Source organism: Poecilia mexicana, unplaced genomic scaffold (genome assembly GCF_051168715.1).
Source record: "Poecilia mexicana isolate PSO_F unplaced genomic scaffold, ASM5116871v1 scaffold_11, whole genome shotgun sequence".
Lineage (NCBI taxonomy): Eukaryota > Metazoa > Chordata > Actinopteri > Cyprinodontiformes > Poeciliidae > Poecilia > Poecilia mexicana.
This window is the reverse complement of record NW_028263380.1, coordinates 8,162,217-8,188,624: the sequence shown is the minus strand read 5'-3', so window position 1 is coordinate 8,188,624 and position 26,408 is coordinate 8,162,217. Positions and strand designations below refer to the sequence as shown.

At 39.1% G+C, this 26,408-nt stretch overlaps 1 protein-coding gene across 1 annotated transcript in view; it reads right to left on the bottom strand.

Moving 5' to 3' along the window:
* Nucleotides 1-26,408, bottom strand: part of csmd2 (CUB and Sushi multiple domains 2) — a 108,435-nt gene that overhangs the window by 79,941 nt on the left and 2,086 nt on the right. The window contains exons 2-17 of the mRNA XM_014985606.2: nt 25,258-25,361; nt 23,240-23,352; nt 19,816-19,998; nt 18,439-18,629; nt 18,070-18,205; nt 14,009-14,203; nt 11,949-12,087; nt 9,647-9,834; nt 8,683-8,871; nt 7,983-8,099; nt 7,367-7,582; nt 6,120-6,308; nt 4,692-4,861; nt 4,400-4,556; nt 2,900-3,091; nt 135-261 (exon numbers count right to left, since the gene is read on the bottom strand). Coding sequence (XP_014841092.2) covers nt 135-261; nt 2,900-3,091; nt 4,400-4,556; nt 4,692-4,861; nt 6,120-6,308; nt 7,367-7,582; nt 7,983-8,099; nt 8,683-8,871; nt 9,647-9,834; nt 11,949-12,087; nt 14,009-14,203; nt 18,070-18,205; nt 18,439-18,629; nt 19,816-19,998; nt 23,240-23,352; nt 25,258-25,361 — 2,606 coding nt within the window. The remainder of the gene's footprint in view (nt 1-134; nt 262-2,899; nt 3,092-4,399; nt 4,557-4,691; nt 4,862-6,119; nt 6,309-7,366; nt 7,583-7,982; nt 8,100-8,682; nt 8,872-9,646; nt 9,835-11,948; nt 12,088-14,008; nt 14,204-18,069; nt 18,206-18,438; nt 18,630-19,815; nt 19,999-23,239; nt 23,353-25,257; nt 25,362-26,408) is intronic.

Below are 26,408 nucleotides of genomic sequence, written 5' to 3'. Positions count from 1 at the left end.
AGTGATGGACACCACTGCAAAAAGGTATGGGGAGACTAAACAAAACTAAAGATATATGGAGAAGCCGTACAATTAAAAAAGGGGAACAATGTAATCGGAAAACAAGTCAGCAAAGAGAAAGCCAAGGTTCAGACCTGATGGTGCTTCCTGGAGCGGCGTCGATGGTCCAAACACAGTGCAAGTTGTGCTCGTATGGAGCCGGGTATCCTGGAGACAGAATACGACCAGAAGGCTCCTCCTTGATGGTGCCCCCACACTCCACTAAAAGCAGAACAGAAGGCAGAAAAAAAAAATAAAAATCAATGAGTTAAAAAGAGATGAATAAATGTTGCAGAAATATCAGTTAAAATGAGGAAAAGCTACAGCTCCCACTTGGAAGAAATCACACACAATCCGTTTTTTTTTTTCTTATTGACACAGTAGTCTGCAATACAAATGTGACGCTCTCTATATGCTTGTCTGCGGTTTGAGTGATGGGGTGCCAAGCAATCAGTTCAATAAACACTGTGTGATTCCAGCACAAAGAAAGCAAACCGCTGTTACAAGCCTGGCCTCGTTCTGTTGCATTCTGAAAGCTAAAGGACAGAGGGGGCAGCATGTTTATTTTGTCCCAAGCTTAAAATCGGAATTTGCTATCGGAAAGCAGCGATAGACAAGGAATTTTCAGAGTACCAAGCAAAAGCTGACCTTCTCACATATGTTAATGTAAAACAGTTGATGAAATGTTAATCTAAAATACCCCCTGCTTCGGTTCAGCTCCTTAGAGAAGCTGAAGCACTTTCAGTTGATGTCTAGTCAGCTATTTTCTTTTTCTTTTCTTTTTTTTTTACAAAGCTTTAAGGAAAACCACAACTTGGGTAACTCATATCTGGCACCGATTAATTTTTTGGAAGGCAAATGGGAAGCTTAGGATGTATCAAATGAGATGATGTTGAACAAAACCATTACTTCAGTGGGTGGATGTGCCAGAAGTTTCTCCAGATGAACAGAAACAAAACTGAAGTTACCATCTTTGGAAGAATGATCACTGCTTCAGTTATTACAGCTAGAAAATCTATCAGTCGGGTCAAAATCTGGGTGTGGTGATGGACTTAAACCTGAACCTTCAAAGACCCATCAAGATGATTACAAAGTTGGCCTTCTATCACCTGAAGAACTACGATTAACAAACTAATGTCTAGACTGGGTCATTGCTAAATCTAGAATATTGTGCAACATTTAGAAATGTCATTTTTTGTACTTTACAAAGCACAAATTATTTACATTGCTTTACAAAGAGTAAGACAGACATAAAAGGTCAGATTTCAACAGACTTTAGGTCAGAACAGGGGTTTACTTTCCAGAAGCACAACAAGCCTAAAAACATGTCCAGCACTACAATGGTGTCATTTAGAAGAAAGCATACTAACATATGTATTAAAGAGAGCCAGAACCCAAACTAGGTCACCTGTTGCTTTCCATATTACTCAGTCTCAATGTCTGAGATTGAGCAATGTAGAAAAATAAACTAAACTGGAAGAGACGTACTGCCACCGGGGGGGGGGGGGACTTGGTATGAATATATGCCACACTTCAAATTGTAGTGTGCTTCCACTTTACAATTATGTTTAATTTGGTGTTGGTTTATCACCTAAAATTTCCAAATACTGTAAGTTGAAGTTAAGGCGTAGTTCAGTGGGTATAAATACTTTTGGAGGCACATATTATGTTCTCTCATTAATCCAAGCGCCTAATAAACTTTATAAATCCCATATTTCAGGTGTCAAAACTTTGACATTTCTATTTCTGACTCCATTCTATCCGTCTTAGTCGCTGTCCTCACCTTGCCTTACAGTTGTTTATTTCTTTGTGTTTGTGTCCTGGCGGCTGCTAAAAAATCCCACCGATAAAAATAGTCTCTAATCTGCCCTAGAATTCACCCTGGCTGTTAAAATATCACCTCCACTGAAGTCATGCCAAGGAGAAATGTTTTCAGGGATACACAGTTTGCTGAATGTTGTTTACACCCAGACATGAAATTACCTGTCAGTATAGGTTGAAAAGGGAGCTGAGCAATACTATTCTAATCACACTGGTCGATGTGTCAAGGAACACCTGTCTAGCTGTTTTTTATTCCTCTCGTCTGGCTGGTTTCTGAACGGCTGCCAACATGTTCCTTTGGCTGTGCTAGCATTATCATAATACTAGCTGAACACTATAGAAATAAATATGACTATGAATGTATGTATTGTCCTCTTGTTCAACTGGAGTTTGAAGGAATCTTTGACCCTTAAAACGATAAGCTGGGAAAGTTGTAATAATAAATAAAACGTCTTTTTAAAACGGGAGATTTAAAACAAAGACTTTAAAAAGAAAAGAAAAATCTGCAATATTCATGTTAAGACGAGGAACTGGGTCAGTGAAAAAAAACAAAAGCTTGCTTGGATTACCAGCAAATCTAAGTAAAAAAATGCTAAATACTACAAAAAAAATTGATAATACATAATGCAACATAGTATGTTATTCTTGTAAAACATAAATAGCACTGATGTAAGAAAAGGTAACAGTGTACTGGCCCAGCCAAGCTGGCTTCTTGTAACTTTAAAATTTTACCACATCTATTGTTTGACAAAGAGTTTTAGAAACTTGTTACCTTGAGAAAAAAAAAATAAATAAATAAAAGCACAATTTAATTTCTGGTTTGTTGACATTTGATATTTATTCAATTTTTTTAGTGGTACTGCAGTCAGTTCCAGCATCCTGATTTCAAGAGATGCAGATTTCCATACAAAGAGGATTTGACCTAATTAAACTCATTTATTCTGAATAAATGTATGCAAATGTAAATATTCCTTCAAACAGAAAAAGTACGTTTTTTATAAAAAAAAAAAAAAAAAAACCCAAATTGAGCATAACTCACCAACACAGAGTGGAAGTGGGCTGTCCCAGGCCCTCCTCTCCCCCCTGAGGCAGGTGAGGATCTCCGGGCCTTTCAGGGTGTAGCCCGGGTCGCAGCTGTAGGACACGGTGCTCCCTGCAAAATGACCTTTGTCCTCCCGCTTGTAGCCAAACTGAGGAACGCCTGGATCCTCACATTTAACCAGCTCAAAACCTTAAATGAACAAAAAAAAAGAAGAAGACAGGACAAGAATGAACAAACCAATGTTCAAGCCCTGCCACAGATTCTCAATTAGGCTTTTTTAACCACAAAGAACCTAAAATCTAAACGATTTCCTTAATCCTCCCATCAGCATGTTTCACTGTCAAAATGATGTGCTATGCAGTGTTGGTTATAACTCTATTGGGCTACTCCATGGGTCAACAACCTGATGCTCCAGAGCCAAACATTTACAATCATTTTAAATGTAATTGATAATTACATATGCAGATTTCCACGGGGATAAATTCATTTAATTTACACAACAGAATTGAACTAAAAGTACCAGTAATACATTTTTAGATGCATTTATCATCTGTTTTTTCTTTAAAGCATATTAACAAATATACCCATACACATTTAAAAGTTTTGCTCTACTTAAAATATGAAAGTAGAAGTCAAATTTTAGTACTTCAAAACTGACAAATTTACCATTTCAAAAATTGTACGTTGTACTTTTTTGAAAGGTCATGTGACATTTGCGGCTCTAAATAGGTTTACTGGTAACACTTTATTTGAAGGGGGGTGAATAAGACTGACATGACACTGTCATAAACATGACATAACACCTGTCATGAACATGAATAAGCCTTCATGAATATTTATGACTGTTGTCATAAAGCATCATTTGGTAAAGTATGACACTTTTAATACAAAGTTGACATTATTCAACATGTCTTTGTTATGACAACTTGACATTAACTAAGAAATCATTACTGTTTAAACTTTACCTTTAATAACATAAAGATACCTGATTTTTAAAGTGCAATCAGTAATACTTTTATAACAAATTTATATCAGTAATGATTTCTTGGTTAATGTCAAGTTGTCATAACAAAGACATTTTGAATAATGTCAACTTTGTATTAAAAGTGTCATACTTTACCAAATGATGCTTTATGACAACAGTCATAAATATTCATGAAGGCTTATTCGTGTTCATGACAGGTGCTATGTCATGTTTATGACAGTGTCATGACAGTCTTATTCAGCCCCCTTCAAATAAAGTGTTACCAGTTTACTTAGCTGGACTGAGAGCAAAACTTGCTTTTTGGAATGTAATGGTTGTTGAGCCCTTATTGGTCTATCCAACAAACTCACAGCAAAATACAAGCGTTAGTGGTTGCAACAAAAAAAAAACGTGAAAAGGTTTAGGTACAAACACACATTTGTACTTTTGTAAAGTAGTGTATGTGGAAAAAGGAGTAAAGGAAAAATAAAAATAAAAATCCAAATCTTTGTTTCAGGCAGGTTGTTCCTTACTAGTGAAGTGCAGCTCAAAGCCTTTACTGGTGTTATCAGCATTGCTGATGAACTCCAGCCACATGGAGCTGGAGGTGGAGTTCAAGGTTACGTCTAGAAGCTCGTTTCCTGTAAACATCCCCAGGAGACGAGCCTTATTACTGCTGCCATCAAAAACCTAGAGGAAAGGGGAAAAAAAACACACAAAAAAAACAGCGTATGAGTAGGAGGAAGCATCAGGTGTGCAAACTCAGATATGCAAACAAGGCTGTGTCTGAAGTTGTGGAAGATGCTACTCCCACCACCCCCTCACTTTGAGAACGTCGTCGTCCTCCAGCCGAAAGTCCCGTGCTCTCAGCTGAACGCCTTTGCCAGGCTGCGTCTGGATAGAGTAGATGCATTCGTGGTTGTTGCCGTAGTAACCAGGGTAGTTGGGAGAGAGGAGCACCCCTTGCATGCCAGTCACGGATGAGCCGCATTCAGCTAGAAAAAAGGAGAGGGAGCAGAGATCCAGGCAGAGACGGAGGGGAAGTGGCGTTGGAGAGAGCAGAGGACATGTCAATCGCTATATGCTTGAAACTCTCGGGGTGTTTTATTCACGTTGTCATGCACGGGGGGGGGGAGAAGGGGGCGGGTTGACGGCGAGAGGAATATGGTCACTGAGTGTACCTGAATGTTGAGTGGCGCATCATCATAATCACCCTGCAATCTGAATATGATTAACTGTAATTTCAGCTCTATCTGAAAATTGCTATTCATGGCTCATATCGGGGGAAGAGTCAAAAAAGGACAACATTTTCTATAGCAAAATTGCTGCAGGAATCGAAAAGGCCCACAAATGCACCCCGGCTTTAAACTCAGGGAATTCAGCAAGGTGTAATAAGGTAAAAGGATTAGACGGCGTTGTTAGGAAAGTGGGAAGTTTCGAAAATAGGGCAGACAGTGACAGAAGTATGAAAATATCAAAATGTCTATTTACCGTCAGTCTTCAGAGACTTGGATTCATCTAGAGGCAAAAGAAAGACCCAGCAAGAAACCTAAAAACTAGACAACTAAACAACAGCACAAAAGGAAGCTAGGAACATGAGGTTTTGTCTACAAGGTAAAATATAAAAATTAGTAAACTAAGTGGGTAAATAACCTGCAATTAAGAGAAAGTACAGATGCCCCAATAAAGTCATTTATAGCGTCCTCATGTTGATTATAAGCAATGCGAGAAGTTCAGTAACTACAGGGAAGGACAAACACAAGGAGGTCAACGGTGGCCATGGTGTGTGATTCAATGCTAATTATGGTCACTGGGAACAAATTCAATTTCATTTTAACAAATAAACGTAGCGGTAAATGTTTGTTGTGTCATAAAAACAAACAAACTGACCTATACTCGGCCTGTCATTTTCCCATGTGTTAAAAAAAAAAAACACAAACCACATCAATAATTAACACATTTCAGCTTTTTGATGCCATCCCCCATTAAAACTGCTGCCCTATATAATTTGGACAAAGTCACACAGGCTGTGTCTGGGAAGCCGTCCAAACGCAGCGACAAAACGTGGGCGTAGAGAGTGCTGTAAATGAGGAGGATGCTAAAAGAAAATGCCTCATTTCCTGACATAATTGATAATTTGGTAAATTTCCTAATTTGCAGGACGACGTGAGAGAGCTAGCTTGCTGGGATGACAAGAGGGACCGGGAGTTGTGATGAAGGCAAAAAAAAAAAATAAAGCATGTGACCACCTACCAACACACCTTGGAAGAGGGGAGCTCCACACCCGCCTTCTGCCCCCTAAGCACACCACCCTCGCCGGACCCTCTAACCGGTAACCGGGGAAACAGGAAAAGATGAGGGCATCGCCGACTCCATACTGGAGACCTTTTCTGGTGCTGTATGGAGGGATTCCAGGATCCTCACAGGGCTCCAAATCATACTCTGAAAGAGAGACGCAGATGTACTGTCAGCAAATTTTACTGCAAGACTATAAAGGAGATGACACTCATGCAGTGCTGTTTGTCATCTTTATTCTCATGTTTTACTAACATTTTTCCCCTTCAAAAGTACTGTATTCTGTATAGCTGCAGCAGAACTTTTCAGCCCCGTGAGAAACACAAGACAGACGTCAGGAAAACTTGTCAACAATAAGCCGCATGGAAGCAACTTGGGAAGAAGGCCAGATCATTAAAGATCTGTAAATATCATTTTGAGCCAAGTTCTTATCAAAACCACATAATCAGGGTACCGACATGGCTTTTAAGTCACAACCTGCTTAAATGCTACTAAATGATCTCTTCTAAAGCTCATCCCTGCTAAACTGACAAATCATTTAACCATTTATTGTAATGCCAGCCGAGTATTATATTCACTCAATTTATAAGAATCAAATATGAAAATAAATCAAGTAGATGTAAATATTTAAAGTGGAACATGTGAAAACTACAGTGTTCCTGATTGTCGTCGTCAGTGTTTCTAGTTATCTGCGCAATGCCAACGTCACTTGAATGCCTCAAAATGTACGACAGATTATCAACAGTCACTTGTTTATCGCTTTCTTGAAATAATGCTACCTTCTTAGCTTGATTTGATGTTATCAATCTAAATACTGACAGAAGTTACTAATTTTTCGTCAGTGCTCTTTTCTCAACATTGGAAATTTTGAAATTGTGCCAAAGAAATCCACACTTCTTTGTTTCTTTTTTGTTTTTTGGGGGGTTTTGTTCTTCAGGATGTGGTGCAAAATACATTGCTGGGTAATATCCTCCATATTCTTTGGCTGAAAAAGATTCAACCACAGTAAGACACTCTATATTCTTCCCAAGCTTATCTGTTAACATTAAATAAGTTGTCTTGGTATTAAGCAACATTCTAGTTCAAGTTCTTTAATCTTCCTTCTCAGTGTGACTCCCTACTACATAATAAGCGTGGCTCAGCACATAGTGTCCCAGTTTTACTCTGCTGGTGTGGTTAAGAGATAAAATTTACATTATTCTCACCTGAGAATGTGATGTTAAATCCCTCGTACGAAACAGAGAAGTCGGAGAGGAAGCGGATCTGCGCGGTGTAGTTCCCGAACAGGCCCGCGCTTAAAGGAGGGGGCAAGGTGGAGCCGGTCAGTCTCCAGAGGGGCTGAGAGAAACTGCCGTTCTCGGTCACCAGCAGATGGTCATGGGGACTCTCGAGGTGGAAGGTGTGGAAGGTGAACTGTACGCCTGATTTAAAGAAGAAGAAGAAGAAAAAGAACATTAGATAAACATGTTTTCTTCGTTTTCTCTGGGTTAAAGAAAAGTAAAATGCTAACTGAAACCGAACAGAATGTATTTTGGAGTCAAATGCTCCTATGTCTGTGCCTGCTATTTATCAAACGCATCCGCACATAGTGAGCATCTGCAAATGAGGCTGTGTCAAATTGATGTGAGAGCTTGGCCAAAGGGGACATGACTGGAGAGTCATCCCATGGCACCGTAGCCTCAGGCCAGCCTCTCAGCACTCTACTCTTACAAAGACAGCTTGTTCGGCAAAATAAAAAGGCCACTCGGTGGGGGGAAGTGACACCGTAAAGGAAGTTCAATTTGACTGCTGCATGTTTTGACACGGATTTCCTCTGCTAACCTTTTCCGTGGGAGGTCTCGATTGTCCACGTGCAGTTCAAGTTGTGTGGGTAGAAGTCGGGAAAGCCGGGAGAAAGGATGGTTCCGGTGTTGCCCTGGATATAACCGCCGCACAACGCTGACAACGGAGGCAGAGGGAAGCAGAGAGGGGGGGAACATGAAGATGAGTTTACTGAAAACACTCCCAAACTGCTGTTATTTACCCTCATGTAAAATGCATTTAAAAAGGACATTCTCTTCAAGATAGGATAAAAGCAAAGAGAGTGTTATTTACAACATTAATAGAAAGCACAAACATCAATACCGTTCTCAAGAGGCAAAAACAAAAACAAAAAAAAACAAAGAACAGAAGTGTATACACGCAAGAAAAATCCAATTCTTAAAGGGGATAGCAGCTGGGGAGGGGCATGTTATTACTGCAGCATCTAAAACATTTCTCAGTAGATTAGTCCTTCCAAGTGTAAAACAAGAGTCATTCAAAGAAACTTTCTCATCTTTTATAGATTTTCTAATGACTTTGTAATATTTAATAATAAAAATCTGATGCAATATGAAGCAAACGCTAAAATCATGTTTCATTCATAAAAAGCTCAGAACAATGAATTCTGCTTTAATCTCCCCCCCACATCACCATTTGTGACTTGGGGGGAAGAAATCTGCCAGGCGACTCTTCGTTTCTAGGTCAATATTAAGGAGCGTACCATCACAGCTAGGCAGGGGGCGACTCCACTGGAAATTAGGTTCGCACTCCAAAGGCTCGGCGTCGCTTAGCGTATAGCCGGCGTCGCAGCTAAATGTCACCAGGCCTCCCACGTAGAAGTCGTTGCCGTGCCGCTGCCCGTTCACGGGGATGCCGGGATCCACGCAGTGGTCCGACTGCAACTGCAGGGCTAGAAAAGGAGGGAGACGACAGATCAGAGCATCAAAAACGGGCGAGCGATCGAAATAAAAGCGGCATCATTTAAATTTGAATAGGCAATTGCAAATATTCTAATGAGGCTTAAATAAGTTTGCTTAAGATGTTAAAATCCTTCCAAATAAATTATTCACATATATGCCCATTATTCCCCTCAGCAGACGTGAACCAGTAAGCTCTCTCTCAAAGCTACTTCCCCTGCCCCACCGTCTACATTCTCTGGTATGGCAAGGCTCGTAGTAAATAATTGAGGCTGAACAGAGATTTACCCAAAGTGAAAGTTTAAAAGGTTAGCTTGTGTGCCATACATGGAGGAACGAAAGATGGCCCAGAGGACTAAATTACATGATTAGCGAAGGCTGGTGTAAGGGTAAAAGGTGTAATTGCAGGAACGGGGTACAGCCTGCAACACACTCTTTAGTTAGACTTTGGCAGTGTGTGCATGCGTGCGTATGCGCGTGTGTGTGTCACAGGAGAAATTTCTGACAGAATCTTCGAAAGCCATTTACATCTGAACTAGAGATGTTTTGTTAAGAAGGGGTTTTTAGGTGACAAAGTGAACAGAGAATTATTCTTGCACCCAAGACTAAGTAACATTAAAAATGCAAAGAAGGCTGCCGCCTCTGATTTGGGCTTCCTGCAGGTATTTGATTCACTCAGGCTACGAAAGGAAAACATGAAAATGAACCACATCCTGTTTTATCTGGATGTACATTGGACTTTGTAGCATCACATGCGGTGGCCCTTACTCTCGTAACGTATGCGGAAGCCGATGTCAGAGTGACTCTTGTCGGTGGTAAAGAGGAGGTACAGGAAGTTTGAGGTGCTGATGAGGAACTGTGGAACCTGGGTGCCCTGGTAACTTCCAATTAGAGGTGAGGAGGGAAATCGGCCGTCCCGCACCTCGAGAACGTCATAGTTGACCTCAGTTCGAAACCTACAGGAAATAAAGGGAAGGCAAAAGATTGTCGGTGTGAAAGAATCGGGCCAACAGAAGAGAGGGAATATGGCTATGTTTTTGATAATCTTCCAGTTGAAATGGTGACTCAGTCCACTACGTTATGAATGCTAATTTCTTTGTATTTATAATGTAATACAAAGGATCAGGCTCACAGCATCACAGATCATCCATAATGCTTAGCAGTGATCATCAGGTGTTTCTCTCTCTTCTGTCGTGTTTGTGGTAAAAAAAAAAAAACAACAAAAAAAACAAAACAAGGCAGTATGACTAAAGTACACCGTTTCAGTTAAAGTCCTGAAAGAGAAAAAGCTTGTCTGTAGGTCATAATAAAAAAAATAACTCCATTTTTCTAAAAAGCACTTAAGATGGATGTTTGCAATTTACTTTCCGTTTAACTCTTCGTTTTGTGTGCGCGCGCGCGAGAGCATGTGCAATTTCTGTTTTTGTTGCGGCAGCCACTTCATCTTCAAAGCCATGAATAAATAGCCTGCTTACAGAGCCATGTCATCTAAATGAAATGGTTTGTGATATTTTATTGATGCTACATAAAAATTAAAGAGCAACAAACATTTACGGAACATTCGTTATGAATAGGATCCTATCGCAGCAGGAGCATGGATAAGATGGGGCTGCGAGGATGAGTTTTACTTAAAACATTTAATGCGGCGTTTCATCCTACATCCTGTCTGTGTGTCCTTTTACTTCAGAACAAATTGCCTCCTCTTCCACCTCTGTGGCCGCCGTGTGTGGATGAGTGGATTTTATATGACTGAGTACAGATGGCTAGGGTTGGGGAGGTCAGATTTATGGTCAAAGCATTCTGTGCCCCAAAACAATGCTGATTACCAACAATTGCAACGCACTGTGTTGTTAAGAATACTTTACAGTCTGTTTGCCTTTTGCTAAATTTTTAATGCCAACTATTTGTTGCTTGTTCGCTCATTGAAAACACAACGTGTACGTTTGTTTGGTGGGTTTTTATGGCATCGTAACATTATGGGATTTTGTATTCTGTTGAAATGTTATAGTAATTCCTTTGAAGTTTAATGTTGACAAATGTTGGGTGTATATATCTACATATGTATCTAAGATAAGAGACTCTAACTTTCTCTTGTCTTTCCTGTGTTATTTAATATGTGTTAATAGGTGTCAACTCTGACAACAAAACGTATATATATATATATATATATATATATATATATATATATATATATATATATATATATATATATATAATTTTTTTTTTTTTTTATTCAAGTTAAAGATCATTCAGTCAGGATGAGTAGATGTTTTTTTCACCTGAAAAAATGTATTGCATGTCCTGCCTGATCACTGTGTGCAGTCCAGCTGAAATAACCATGATGACTCTTTAAGACTGAAAGCTCAGTTTAAATAACGTGACAGAGCCTAAGCTACCTCTTTAGGCGTGCTTTATTTATTTAGTCTGTTTTTGTGTGCGAAGAAAGGTGCTTTTAATTGCTGAGGCATAAAAAGTAATTAAGTTAATCAAGTTAAGCTTTCCCTATGAAATTAGAGCGCTCATTACTTTTAACAGTGACAAATTAACACAAGGTAGGGTAACAAAAGAAGAGGCAATAAAGTGCAATTTCCTCTTTAAGCTAATTTAATAACAGGAAATTGTACATCCTACTTTCTAGGCCTTTTGGCCTCATCTAGAAGCCAGATTTGGAGCGGTGTTGAAATTGAAATATTTAGAAAGTAAGCTTAATCCAGAGAGAGCACAGCCAACAAACACAGGATCCAAAATGGTATTGGTCCATACGTTTTGGTCCTAGACAGTGTAGAAAAACAGATGTTTCTTCTTCACCTTCCTATTGTTCAGGTCTGTCTTTGTGGGGGGAAAAAGAACCTGCGAAATATTAGGTAATTGTTTATAATCAGCGTTTGTATGCATGTGCTAGATTTGCCACTTAAAGACCACTAAAAGCAATAAAATGAAAGAGTCGATAAAGAGACAAACACAAAGGCAAGGCGCTGAAAACCGAGAGGCTAAAAACAGAAACATCCCGGACTGTTTAGAGTGGATAAAACGTCGGGGGAATAAAGCGGTTGCTGTCTCGGTGACTCACTTGTCGAAGATGATCTTGATGGGATAGCCTGGAGGAGCCTCAATGATCCATTCACAGTTAAGGGCCTCCTTGTACAGTTCTGGCCAGCCAGGGGAGAGAATGATCCCACTGGGAGCCTTCAGATCTCCTCCACATGGGGCTAACAGCGGGAGAAGAAGAAATGAAGAGAGAGAGGGGGGGGGGAAAAAAAAAAAGACAGAGGCTGAATTATGCATGTCCGTCCCAGGTGATGAATGACGAGGTCTATTGATGATTTCTCGCATTAGCCCGGGCTCCGCCCATTTCCTCTTGCTGCCAGTCTATATTTGATGTAAACTGGTGACGGCTCATTTCAAGGTTAACCACGTCTCTTGCGAACACGTTTGCCACTCTCCGTGTGTCTGTGTTTAAATGCACTAGCTGTTCACGTTACACGCATCACTCAAGCCGCTACCTTGTAAAATGTTTCATGCACGGTGATCTTTATCAGGAATAAAACCCGAGAACACAATATCTTTCATGACTTGCACAAAATAATAATAATAATAATAAAAAAAAAATCCACTTAAGCACACAAGCCTCTTCTTATTTCCCAGCTCTGTTACAGCTCACTTTACTAGGCATCGCCGGCACCGCCTGTCCTTAACTGGAACTCGCAGAAATGCTGGAGTTCCTCTTGCAGCGCCAGCTCCCCGATCCCTCTCTAAAGTGGAATGATTTAATCAGTCGGCTCAACATACTGAAGGACTTCTATGAAACGCATTATGCTACAAACGCAGGGGTGAGATAGACGGACTCAAAGGAATATCAAGCTGCTGAGAAATGCAGAGGAGAGGGCATGCTTTAATACTTGATTTTCTTTTTGAATATTGCAGATAGTGAACTTGATTAGCTCTCTTAGAATTTCTGTCATGTCTGCAATCACATTGATTTGTTGCAGATGTCCAAGAAACCTTGGTAAATGCTAAGCTTTATCTAATCTTTGCCAGCTATGCTGGTCTTTTCTGGTTTGCTGGAAATAGTTTATTGATTATGAAGCCACGGAGGGGTAAATTGAAAGCTCAGCAATCTGCATGTAAACACAGCATGTCCGCTGATTCAGACGTTTGGGAGGAGAAAAAAAAAAAGCCTCTGGATGGAGCTAAGTTTCACCATCACATGACTTTGGATGTGCAGTGGTACACTTGTTTTGATCAACAAATTACTAAAGCTATTAAACATTTAAGAGATGTTAAAGAGACTTTAATATTTTAGTCAGCAGACTAATTTATCATTTTGTTTGTGATGCTGCATCAAAAGATATCCAGATCATGGAACAAAAGATCGCTTCATGCCAGGAGGAGTTAAATTTGATGGCTCCTGCTGATGCGTTCATAAAACATGTAGTTATTTCTTGGCTCTCATCTCCTCAAGTCGCATCAACTCATACACTGAGGTTCATGCAAATTTTCCATTTCAAACTTCACACTTTTCCGCACTGAAGTTTCTAGATTTTAACCCCTTAAACTGTCATGACGACACTGGTGTCCTAATGAACCCATTGACTTGCATGCAAACATTGTGAGGGTGACGGATAACGGGCTAATGACATTCTGGTAATGTGATTACATAATATTTACCATGTTGCAAATGTATAGTACATAGTATCCAAACACAACCCAATGGCTACAGTAGTTTACATTTATGTAGTGTGGTAAAGGGTCAATTAACGGCTCTGTTGTTTTTCTGGACAACGTTCATTAATTCTGTTCCAACGTCGTCGACACATAGACTTACCAATTCTAGAATGGACTTTCCAACAATTAAAATGATTGCCAAACTTTTCAGGTTCTGACACACAAAACAAGACGCAATCCCCCAAACATTCATTGAGTACTGAGAAAGGAAGTTGTGACGCAGGGAATTTCCAACATGTCTGCCATTTGTATGCAATAAGTACTAAGTCGTTTTTGTACCAAGTCTTTTAGGAGTACATGAAAAAGAATTGCCTTCAGAATAAAAGCCACAGTTTCAAAAAGTTAAACCAAAGATCATTATTATAACAACTGCATGTAATCCAACGCTGGTTTCGCCTCACTCACCTTCACATCGGGGGACGGCGTTGTCCCACACGACGTTGCCATCCTTCAGAATGCAGGATATGGTCTGAGAGCCGTGGGTCTTAACAAAGCCCTCTTCACAAAGGAATGAGATGGAGCTGCCCAGCTGAAGGCTCTCGCCAAAACGCTTCCCGTTAACCGGCACCCCTGGATCTGGGCATTCGTTGTGGCGAAAAGCTTTGGAAAATGCAAACAAGGAGGCAGTTCATTTGGAGGATCAACAAAGGTGTGAGGAGAGTGTTGTTGCCTTTCACTGAATTAAGCATTTTAGCTCACAGCATTGAGCTTAAAAAAAAAAGATAATTATTCAGATTGAAGGACTTAAATTATGTGTTACTGTTTCCAGATGTCTTTGTTTTTATTCATTTTATTAAAAACTCACGTGAAAAATAGAGGGTCCAAGGCAACACATAAAAACTGTCGTTTCTTGTTTTTCACAACAAACTTGTTCATCATTATTTATACTATAATGTACAATGTATACCTTAATTTACGTTTACTTTACTGTATAAAGTATCATGCAAAAAAAAACAGACGATTGCAGTAATATTCCTGTATCTACATTTTTTTGTAAAGATTCTAATTAAAGATCTTCCCCACTGGCTAATAAAAAATAAACATAAAATAAAAACAGGCAAAAACGGACACCTTCACCTATTAATCTTTTTCTATTATTATTATTTATTTGCGAGATGTTCGACGGTCTCATTTTTCTGTGGGCGATCACAAGATAGTGATGAAGGATTCTTGGCAAAACCTTCTCTCTATTCAATTAACTACAGGCATTTTGCAATGTGAGCTTAAGATGAGAGGGAATTCATTTCACTTTAGTCACAAAGATTCACTGTGCTGCAGTGATTCTGCGCAACCACTTCGCCATGGAGATTACTTGCACCAGCTGATGCTGCTGAGATATTTGTAAAGTAAACAAAAGGGGACATTGTTGTCACACCTTCAGAGCCCTATAAATCAGGCTTTTCAATAAAATTCAAGTGGGGACAAGATAGAGGGGCCACGGCAGCGCGCGGCCCTCGAGGAAGACTCATAGCCCCGGAAAAAAAGGGAACGTAAACAAATGCATTACCTGTCCTGCTATCTCTCTCACTCAGTCTTTCTCAGTCTTGTATACACAGCAATTGGTGACACATGTAGGTGTTGATGAATCCCTCTTTCCTAGCCAATGGACCCAAACAGTGCCAGCGCCTCTTCATCAATCTCAAATATCTTATTTATTAGGGTGCCAGAAATTGCCTCGATACAGTTTGGCATGTCCTTAATTAACAAGAATGATGGAAGTTGTGTGCTCAGCCCAATGACCTCCTAAAAACTCTCCTGCAGTCGGACGACACTGTTCACAGGAATAGAGTGTCATCTTCAATTAACGTCTCCTGACATTTTTCCACTATGCTACACTGACTCTTTATTTTTATGGCTCGATAAATCATTCATTAGCCACCGTGTGTTGTCGCCATTATGTCTTTACAGGAATACCTGGATTTGGGTAAATCACAGAGCATGTCGGAGTCAGAGTTCAAAAGCATTCTTTCACACTGCAGTGACTTAAAAAACAAAGAGTTGACCTGAAAATGTTCATACTTTGTCATGATTTCACATGAAAATCTTAAAAATTGTGGTGTGTATTTGTATCCAGCTCCTGGATTAATACTTTATGAACCACCCTTTGCTACAATTACGGCTGCGAGTTTTTCTTTTTTTTTTTTTTTTTATATATATACTTTTGCCAGCTTTTCACAGCTAGAGAGGAAAATTGTTCCACTTTTCCTTCCAAAATAGCTCAAGCTCCATTATAATGGAAGTAGAGTGTCTCTGAAATTTAATTTTCAAGTCTGGCCACAGATTCTGACAAATGGATATGCACTGATCTAAATTACTCCATTGTAGGTTTAACCTCCATCATCCCGTCTCACAGGCTTGTCTTGGAAGATTGACCTATATTTTGAGATTTCTGGCCCAAGAACATTCTGGCCAGAAATGTTCAGGCCGAATCACCAGCTTTCGTATTGATACTAAATAAATGCTTCCACACAGCGTGATACTGACACTACTAAGTTTCAGAACGGGATGGTGTGTTCACAATAAGATGTAGTGTTTGTTTTCAACCACATATAGTATTTTGCTTATAGGTCAAAGTTTTCTATAGTCTCATCTTAGCAGAGGATCTTCTTCCATGTTTTTTTGCTGTGTCCCCTACATGGCTTGTATTAACCAGCTAACTGGACATCCGATGGCTGTCTTCCTCTTTCATAAACATGAATAACTAATAGTTGTACTGATGATGACCTGAGGTGCGGATCTCTGCAGGTCCTCCATAATAATCATAGGTCTGACTGCTGCCTCTCTGATTTGTGCTCTAATTTTCCATCCTTTCCAAAAACGTGGATGACCATAACCAACTCGGACTGAAGTTGTGCCATACTCAGTTCATTTTCAGAGGAAAGATTAAGCAGTCCTCTGCGAGATGTCCAAAGCTAAAGCTAAGTTAGGATTAATTTTCTTTGAAACTTTTGCTGTACTGACAGTATCTGTTAATGTACAACTTTGTCTTCTTGTGCTTCAATTTGACTATAGTCCACTAAATTTATTGAGTCAGGATTCAAAATGTACAAGAGTGGACTGGTTGCAGGAACAAAACCCAAAACAGCAAGGTTAGAGACCGGACCTCATTTAGTCTTAATGAGGGGGAAAACAAAACACAGAACATGTAAAAACCAAAATGTCACCATGGGGTTAGATCTTAATTTTAAAAACCATATAAAATCTTAATTTTAAATCACAGTAGTGCACCCTGAAACATTGCAAAACAAATCATTTTCTATCAAGACGGCACAAAAAAAGCCTATGCACGTCTTATTTTCAGTAGGTTAGAAACATGTGATACAAGTCAGTGTGTCCATACAGATCTCTGAAAATAAATCAATCAGACAGCTGCAGCTCATCTAAAATAAACCTGCCAGAATCCCAAACACCACCAGGAAAATGGATCATGCCATACCAGTCCCTAAATACCTACATTGGCTCCCTCTGTGAAAGCGTGGATTTTCAAATCGTCTTGATTGTTCATGACACGGAATCGTCTTGGCCTGAATTTATTTCAGAGACGCTGGTCAGGTGTGATACATCTGGACTCCTGAGGTCATCAGAGACTGCTTTACTCTGTTTTCCTGGGTTAAAGACTAAGCAAGCACAGGCAGCAAAGAACTACTGTATTCTCAACATTACTTACGTGAAACCCTATTCACTCATTTCTAAAGACTAGTGGTTTTATTAGGATGCAATAGAGAAAAGAGGATGAATACCAAAGCATACTGCTATTTTTTGTACAAAATTTTGAAACGTATTTTTTTCTACCACTACAGTGCTGTACTTCTCTGTTTTGCTGAGTGACACATAATCTGTGTTTGTAACATTCCACAATGTTTCAAGGTCTAAGGGGTTTATAAGGTGCTGTATTAAACTAGCGTTACCTTGAAAACAGCCAAGAATCAATAGTTTACAAAGTAGTATTGTCTGCGAGATTGATATTTATTTGAGATGTTGGCAAATTCAAAATTCAGGCTCACTGCACAATAGTGCATAGACAACAAACACGATAATCCTGCTGCCAAAATCCTCACGGTGAAGTATATCCATGAAATGGGTTTACCAGCATGCACCCTGTGTTTACTGTGTCTGACTATAAAAAGCATGTTGAATTACCTCCAAAGTTGGCAGTTAACAAAAATGGATTATTACAAGCACTGCCACAATGTGTCAGGTAAGGATATTATATTTCATTTAGTTTTTTTTTTTTTTTTTATGTTTTGTGTTTGCTTAGATGTGTTTTTGTCATATTGTGGGACTTTATAGAGAGCGTGTTTTTGATGCGGAAACAGATTTCAGTCTGCAAGAAAACAGGGCAAGGCGATATGTGGGATGATTTATAAGACCAATTACAGGCTTTGGCACAAATACACACACACAAATGTACACCATCCGTGTCAAACGTTAACACTTATTTTTCTCTTCTGTTAAGAAAGACTTACTTGTAAAAGTGATATTGAAGCCTCTGTCCGTGTACGTGTGGTCTGTCAGGAATTCAAGTCGGGCCACGTGACCGCTTGTTGTTATGGGGGGAGGCAGAGCGTCTCCAGAGAAGGTGCCCAGAATGGGAGATTCGGCCTGAAAAAGAAAAGATTTTCTGATGAGGACCAAAGATTTCCAGTTTGTAGAGAGGAGAAAAAAAAAAGAAAATATTGCACAAGTTTAAAATTCAGTCAAAACAGCAGGCTTGTAGTTATAATTGCGCAGTGTGATTTTCCTAAAGACATTGACAGATCTACAGATCAACACGAGAAGTGAAGCCAAGAGCTATTAAAAGAAAGCGAGGAAATTAAGACGTAATTGAGCAGAACCTTTCCGCCGTCCTTAATGGAGAGGAAGTCAAACTGTTTCTCCATGCTAAGGTCGTTGAAGGCCAGGTTGATTCTGCTCTCGGGGTTGGTGATGATGAGCCACACACAGTGCATGTTGTTCCCGTATTCCTGAGGGTAGTTGGGAGACAGCAGGACTCCGGATGGAGTAGTAAAGTTGAAGAAGCAGGAAACTGGAACAAGTAAAAAGAGACGCAAACAAAAGAAGACGTGAGGAAGAAATGAAATGCAATAACCAAGGAGATGGGAGAAATATATTGGATGTGTTCAAATGACTTTCTTTGATTATATGACAATATAAAATGAACAATTTTAATGAATTTGTAGAAATGCATTTGATAAAGAAAAAACACACTTATGGCACCTAATAATTCAGAGGACAATTAATTTTAAGCCCCATGACAATTATTAAAGATTTCTCGCTCACACACACAGTGAGAGCAAAATTAATCTAATACATCTTCTGAGTATAAAACAAATAAAAACAGACAGAAAAAAAAAAGCAATTTTTCATCCTGCCAGCTAGGGCGTTTTAGACAGAGCTGGTATGGATTGTGTACACTTATGGGAAAGGCTTTATGTAACCCAACAATAAGTGGAATCTTCCCCGTCTACCAAATGGGAAGATTATTACTTGATCCCAGCAAAGTCCAGACAATGCCCTTTAATGGCAACAGCTCAACATCATGCTGTATGTCAGGGTGAGAGTCTGAACAGAGCAAGAAGACCGCTGCCATTTTTTTTTAAAGCTCATTTTTAAACCACAGTGGCTAAGAAGCATTTCCACCACTTACACATTTTATTACCATTTTATTGAAATTGCCTAACTTAGTATTTTATGTTAATAATGATAGGTGAACAATTATTTAAACTGTATAATTTCCACTTTGAATTTGTCTCACATTAAATGTCAACAGTACATATTGTTTATATAAATTAATTCCATGAACTTGGCAGTTTGTTAGTTCAATGTTAACTAAATAGTCCTTGTATTAGGCCAAATTAAATTTGCGTCAAAAAAAAAAAAGTTCTTCAGCTCACTGATATTTATCACAGTTTTTGTCCATCTTACTGTCGCTTAAAAAATAAAACATTATCTACACGGTCAGCTCTCTCTTCCTGCACCCCTCATCATTTACCTCTCATTTTCTGTGTTTGTTGTTTATTGAGTTAATTAGCTAATAATCCCTCCCCATTGTTTCTAAATCCACAGTCTCTGCAAGACAAACTGTGGGGATAATCTCATTCTTTATTATGCAGCTGCCCCCCGTACTTGTCTGCACGGTATTTATTCACCCACATCAGTAGTTTATAACTTCACAAATGAGGACCGTCAAATCTGACGCAAAAAGAACTTACAAACACAGCTGGGTTTCTTGGCGGACCACTGATTGTTCTTCTGACAGGTGATGTTCTTTTTTCCCACGAGCTCGAAGGCAGGCAGACACTCAAAGTACAACCTGTCCCCGTGACGAAAGCCTGTCCCTTCCCGTTTGCCGTAGGCCGGAATTCCAGGATCCCCGCAACTGCCCTGGTCGATCTCTGTAGAGGGAGGTGCACACACAAGTTAAAGCAAAGTTAAAGTAAAGTTCAAGTAAATATTGTAAATAAAAACTCTCTCCAAGTTATTTGAATTTTATCGTCAACGTCTGAGCATCTCTCCGTCTCATCTGACTGCAACTGTATCCATTCGATTACCGAGTGATGAATGTTCTCGCCTCTGTTGGGAAGTTGATGTGAGCACTTTTTGACTAGCGCACAAACACATCCGCACCTTTCTGCACACACCTCTTTGCAAATTTCATTATCACAATAATGCATCGACCCTTCTTTCGCTCGCTCGCCTCTCGACTCTCCCGCAGTTGAAGATTGCAAAAAGAATTGCTGAGGCGTCCTATTTAGGCGTCTGAACAGAGAGTGAATAAGCTCATCCATCCAGGTAAAAAAAGATGGCAGGGCATAATATGATTTTGAGTGGCACCGGAGGTAATTCTTGCCATAGATCCACACTCAGCCATAATGATGATCATAATTTGGAACACGTGGTGTTTGGTGCTGTTTGCAGGTATAGCTGTCCTTAGACGGCCTCATTTCAGGGACAGCACAGCGGTCCTTACGTGGATCGAGGATAAGGGTGAATGCTGGGTGATCCTCAGGGAAGACGTAAGTTCGGACAAGAAGATGCACCTCAAACAAAGCTACAAGTATATGATACATTAGTACACACAGATAGAAAAAAGTCACACACAGAGGCACTCGAGTACAAAGATGATGTATATTTACCATATTGGTCCCCTACCATTGAAACGCCAGGCAAAGTCAAGCTATTAAACATGAGCCTTTTGAAGTCTGAGCACATATAAATGAGATGTTTTCCATGACCTATGTGTTTTAGTGTGTGTGTGTGTGTGTGTGTGTGCGTGTGTGTGTGTGTGTGCGTGTGTGTGTGTGTGTAGTATATGACAAAACAGAGAATTAACTGCACTCGAAAGTTATGAAAAGGGTAAATACGGAAAAAAATAAAAATAAATAAAAATCTTATCTGTTGAGTCAGCCTTCCATCAGCTACTACACTGCAATCTCCAAAGGCCGTACGGAAAAATGGAGCTCTGCTAGTCAAGGTTTACGGTATGGCCCAGAAACGCATGCAATAGCTTAAAACGCTTTTAACAACAACACCTCAACCTTGTTTCAGAAAGAGTTGCAGACCTCAGAACAGCTTCCCGTTTTAAATAAAAAGCTGCTCAGGAGACAGCATCACACTCCTGCTCTACAAATTAATGAGCTCTTAAAGTAGATTTCTTTAAACGGGCTTTCTGCTCCGATAAAGTGTGTTTTGTTTTTCTATTTTTACATTTTCTATTACTTATTGGCTTTAAAAACAATTTTCTTTTATTAGCTTCTAATGTTTGATTGTTGACATTTCCCTTTTAAATGTATTCTGCTAGATTTATTCATAATTTGTTTATAAACATACTTTAGTTTGAGGTGGTTTTTAAATGTAGCTCTACTAATGAATAAATTAAGTGAAAAACGAGCACATAATCAAGCCCATGAAAAATATTAGGACTAAATCCATCAACCAACCGATCATTTTAAAGTCTACTTCTGTTTCAATCAGCTGTAACAAATATAAAGTCAACAACGCACTATTTAAGAGGCTGTCACTAGTCTAAATGCTAATACAGGAGCTAGTGTTATGAATAAAATATTTGACCAGATGTATAACACAATATCAATACAGGTGGCGTTTAGGTAAAAAATGTATAAAGGACAAAATGATGTCATACATTTTGTGCAGTGCATGAATTTGCTTTAAGGTAGAAATACAAGCCGCTGATTCATGTCACTCTATCATAAACTTCTGAAGTGGCTGACTCACCTACAGACCTGCTTACTTGCATTAACACCTAATCATGTTTGTAAGCATTACATTCTCAGAAAGAAGGCCAGCGCTGAAGGTGTGTGACCTACAATAAAATATGTGCACTGATTTGACTGTATTGGCAACTAAACCTGATGATCTGGCTTAAAAAAATACAGGTCATTGAAAATGCTAATTAGATTTCGGTTGCTCCTATCGAGGAGGTGAAGTGTTCCAGAGTGTTTCTTCCCCCTTCATTAGGTAGAACTCATTGTTTTAATTACACTTTTGTTCCATGTGCTGCTGCTCCACTTTCTCTGTGGTTTTTACTGATAATATACAAACATTTGGACCGGAGGAAAAGGCTCAATGTACTTTAGATAGAACGGCGGACGGACGCAAAAACAAGAAAACATAAGCTTATACGCATCCGCTTATATGTTAAATTATATTATGCAGCCAAGACACATAATAGAAATTATGATTAAAAACACTGGAATTAAGCACTGGGGGGAAAAAACAAAAGCCACATCAATACTAATGAATTAAAGGCCATCTGATTGTGTTTGAGCTCATTAAGGTTCAATGCATGAAACTCGATGCTAGCAATGAATAAAAATCAGTTTACAACTTATTATTGCCAAAGAGAGTTAAACCCAACAGAGATTTTCTGTCAGATTTTTAAGAGATCACTTGGACCTGTGTTACGTTTGAAGTCCTCGTAAGCCATCATTATATTCTATGAATGTGGCAAATGGAGATCAAAGGCCTTTAATTACCACAATCTTTTGTTATTATGCTAAAAGGCTTCAAAAGCCAATGTCTCTCTCTGTTCAATAAGTTTTGGGACCTAAACTCAATCAAGCTTGTTAAACTGAAAGAAAAGCAAAACAGGCTTTGGTTATGCAGATTAACTCAGCTTTCTCTGTCCGTGGAAAAACAGCTAATGTATGAGGGGGGAAAAAATAGGTATAGACAATAACCTCTTTCAGAAAACAGCTCCTTCAAACGGCTGCAAAGTCGAGCCCTATTTAAACTACTTCTCAGTATTTGCAAATCTCCAGCCGAGCTGGTTAGGTATCCCACAGATGGCTTCATAAATTAGGATAAGAACTCAAACCAAGTCCGTACACAGCATGATTATACATTTATTATGTGTAAAAAGTATGGCAGATATTTTCTTTTCTGAGAGTTACTGGAAATTGGATGACGTGTCTGAAGTCTGTCGAAACACATTCTCTATTTTTCCTCATCACAGAGCCCAACACCAATAGTGTTTGGCCTTTTATGTCTGTGACATTTTGTATATAAAAACCTATTCTGAAGAATTATTGGCACATTGAATAAGTCTTAAAATGAATCTGAACACATTTTTATTATTTAGTGTTGCTAATCAATCTGACTTATATCCATTCTTACCCTCAAAAGTGACTTTAAATCCAAGGGAGCCACTGGTGTCATCCGTTTTGAAGTTCAGCCACATCTGGTGACTGGTGCTCACCACCAGGTCTGGCGTCGTCGTACCAGACAAGCTGCAAAATCATTAACATAAATGTTGTTTGGTTAGGTCAAATACACAGTTTGAGAGCGAAGAATACATCTGATGTGACTGTACTTAGTGAAAGTTATCCATCCACTCATCGTCTATACTTGCTTATCGTCACAGAGCAACACAGGGGCAGAATAACTTTGCACATATATACTCGTACACAAAAACTATCTAGACAGACTAATCTAAAAAGTGATTTTTTTTTATTTTTGAGAAAACCGACTCATGCAAAGTAGAGAACATGCAAACTCCAATTAGAAGGGCCCCAGGCTGGGATTTGAACCCACGACTCTCTTGCTTCAAGGCAACAGTGCCATCAACTGCTCCACCGTGCAAGCTGCAGGCTGCATGGAGGAATGGTGATTTTATTACGAAATTGTTGTCACGTTAATAGCTCAAGGACTTAGTGTTTCTGTATCCTTTCAACTACCAAAGGGAAATATTAAAGCCTGGGTTACATACAAGACTACTGAACTCTAAAGCTCCTATGAGAAACTCCAACCTGAGAAATTTCAAAGCCTTCATGCAAAACAGCTGGGGACCAGTGGAAAATGAAGGCAAGATCAGTCAATGTCACAGTAGTAATTTAATCCTACTTGAATAGTAATTTCACCCAACGCTAATTAGGAAGCGTATAGCTGCAGAGTAAGTGATTAACGGCTCTAATTTTAATGGTGGAATACAGAGAATAGAGAAACGAGTGGTTGTGTTTGGGAAAGTTGTTTTTATGCGTCGTTTTTATCCTTTTAAAACATTATATTTGTTAGGGGTTTTTTTTGTCAGCATTGTGTGTGGAGCAGGGATCAAATATTTAGTTGCTGTTTTTGTTTTTTCAGGGGGTTTTTATTTCAGGAACAAAAAGCTGAATGGAATATCCCTTCATGTTGCACGACTTGACCCATAAAACTGCATCGAGATTTAAAAAAATCTATTTCTGCGAATACTGCTTCCTTTACTTTACTTTCATAAATCTAAAACTGTCTGAACTAATTTTACACAATACATGTCATTATTCTTAATTTTGACCCATTTAAAGGAACAGTTTGGATTTTCTATGGTGAGATTCTGTGAGTGTGTGTGTAAAAATCTCATATCCACGATGAGTTTGCAAAAAAAAAAAAAAACACTAAGAAATCTTCAGATAATTTGGAGGCTAAAAAAACTGTCACTCACATTTTATTTGTGTGCAAAGATGACTAACCTACTAACTAGGCTTTTGTGCTCAGAAGAGATTGATGGGATGAGCAAAAATCTTCACAAAAATTGATTTCTATCCTTGCTTTATTTTTGTTTAACTGTTTGCCAGAGAAAAATAGAGAAAAATATTAGACTGCAGAAGCCATTCACACATCGGCAACATTTATCATTTTTTCCTGCTCACTTCTAACAGTCAGGCAGCCTCAAATATAAACTGATCTATAAAACCTTTATTAAGGTGGTAAACTTCTGCACAATTAATAATAACATCCTGTGAATAGAGCATCTGCTAGTATGAACCAGCAGATGCTGTTTGCAATGCCACACCACTTTGCCGTTGCACTGTTTTTCAGTACTGGAAAGAGTTCTGATTGACAATGTAGTGCAGCATCTATTTTTAATACCCCACTGCATCAGGTGCTGACGAAATAAAAGAGAAACTGTGCCAATGGGAGATAAGTGCTAGGGGCAAAGGAAGAAAGTGGGCCCTTGCTGGGCATGAGGAGGCAGAGAGGAAAACTAATAGCAAGTGCTACAACACAGAACAAAGATGAAGAGAGGAAAGCACGAACAGCGTCGAAAGACATCTGGCAGAACAGAAATGACTAGTGTCCCAAAGAGCAAAAATGAAAACAAAGGGGAAAAAAATTAAAAGCAAAGAAAGATGAAGGTCAAAGAAGGAGGCACTCACACGTGGAAAATGGTCTTCTGGTCTCCCACGAGCTCGCCGTCTCCCACCGTCAAGGTGTCGTAACCTCTCTCCAGGTCAAAATCCTCAAATGTCAGCTTGATCACCTAGACAACAGCAGAGATATCGCCCAGAGAGGCATAACTGACAGATGCTTGAATGATCTCGAGATCAGGCGCAGAGAAGAGACCTCCTTCCATCTGTGATTCCCGATGCCCCCGTCCATCAATCCATCATTCAAGAGTCTCATTTGAATATTTTTCAGACACATTTCAGTGGACACCTATGATGCAGCTGTGCAACCTGCATATAAAGTTCTACTTTGCCTTGCGAATTTTCATACTGGTTTTGGACAATTTCTATAAACTTTTGTTGAACATATGGCCCCTGTTTTGGTTTGTACAGATAAACATTTTTGCATTAAAGCGACACATGGTTCCTTAGGTATGCTTCCCCACATCTCATTTTCTATGTTTCCCTCATTAATCCTCACCCACTAATCAAACATCTAGTGCCTTATCAGATGAGACATGTTTTGAATCATCTCAACACATTCCAAATTCAAAGCAGGAAGAAGTCAATCAGTTTTAGGGCCCGTTTCACCAGACTTAAAATGATTTAAAGCACCATTTCCTGATTGAATACACACTTTGTAGAATATTTCATACATATAAAGTAGACATAACGACTGAACATCTCTTTAAAGACTTCATGGGGTTTTTTTTGTTCAGCACATAAAATCTCTATAAAACACAGACATGACATGCAATGGGTGTGAATCTTTTGCAAGACACTGAACATTTTATAACAAGACACAGAAACAGAAATATTTTTATATTATGCGGTCGATATTGAAGCATAAAAAAACAACTTAGTCCTAAAATGCATCTCTGATAGGCACGGATGAACACATTAATTAACCAACAAAGAAACCCAGTGATGACAGACAGAGTAGCGGAGCTGATAGGTACGATATCACCAAAAAACAGAACAATATTTTGTCTCTTAGACTAAACTGGGTGCCACTGATTTCTGACAAACTCCTAATATTTTCAGAAGGCTGAGAGAGCAAGGACTAATGAAAAAGCTTATATAAATGCAAATTGCATTCTGTACTATGTTAAACCTTGTGCCTAATGAAAATTGCCAAGGTG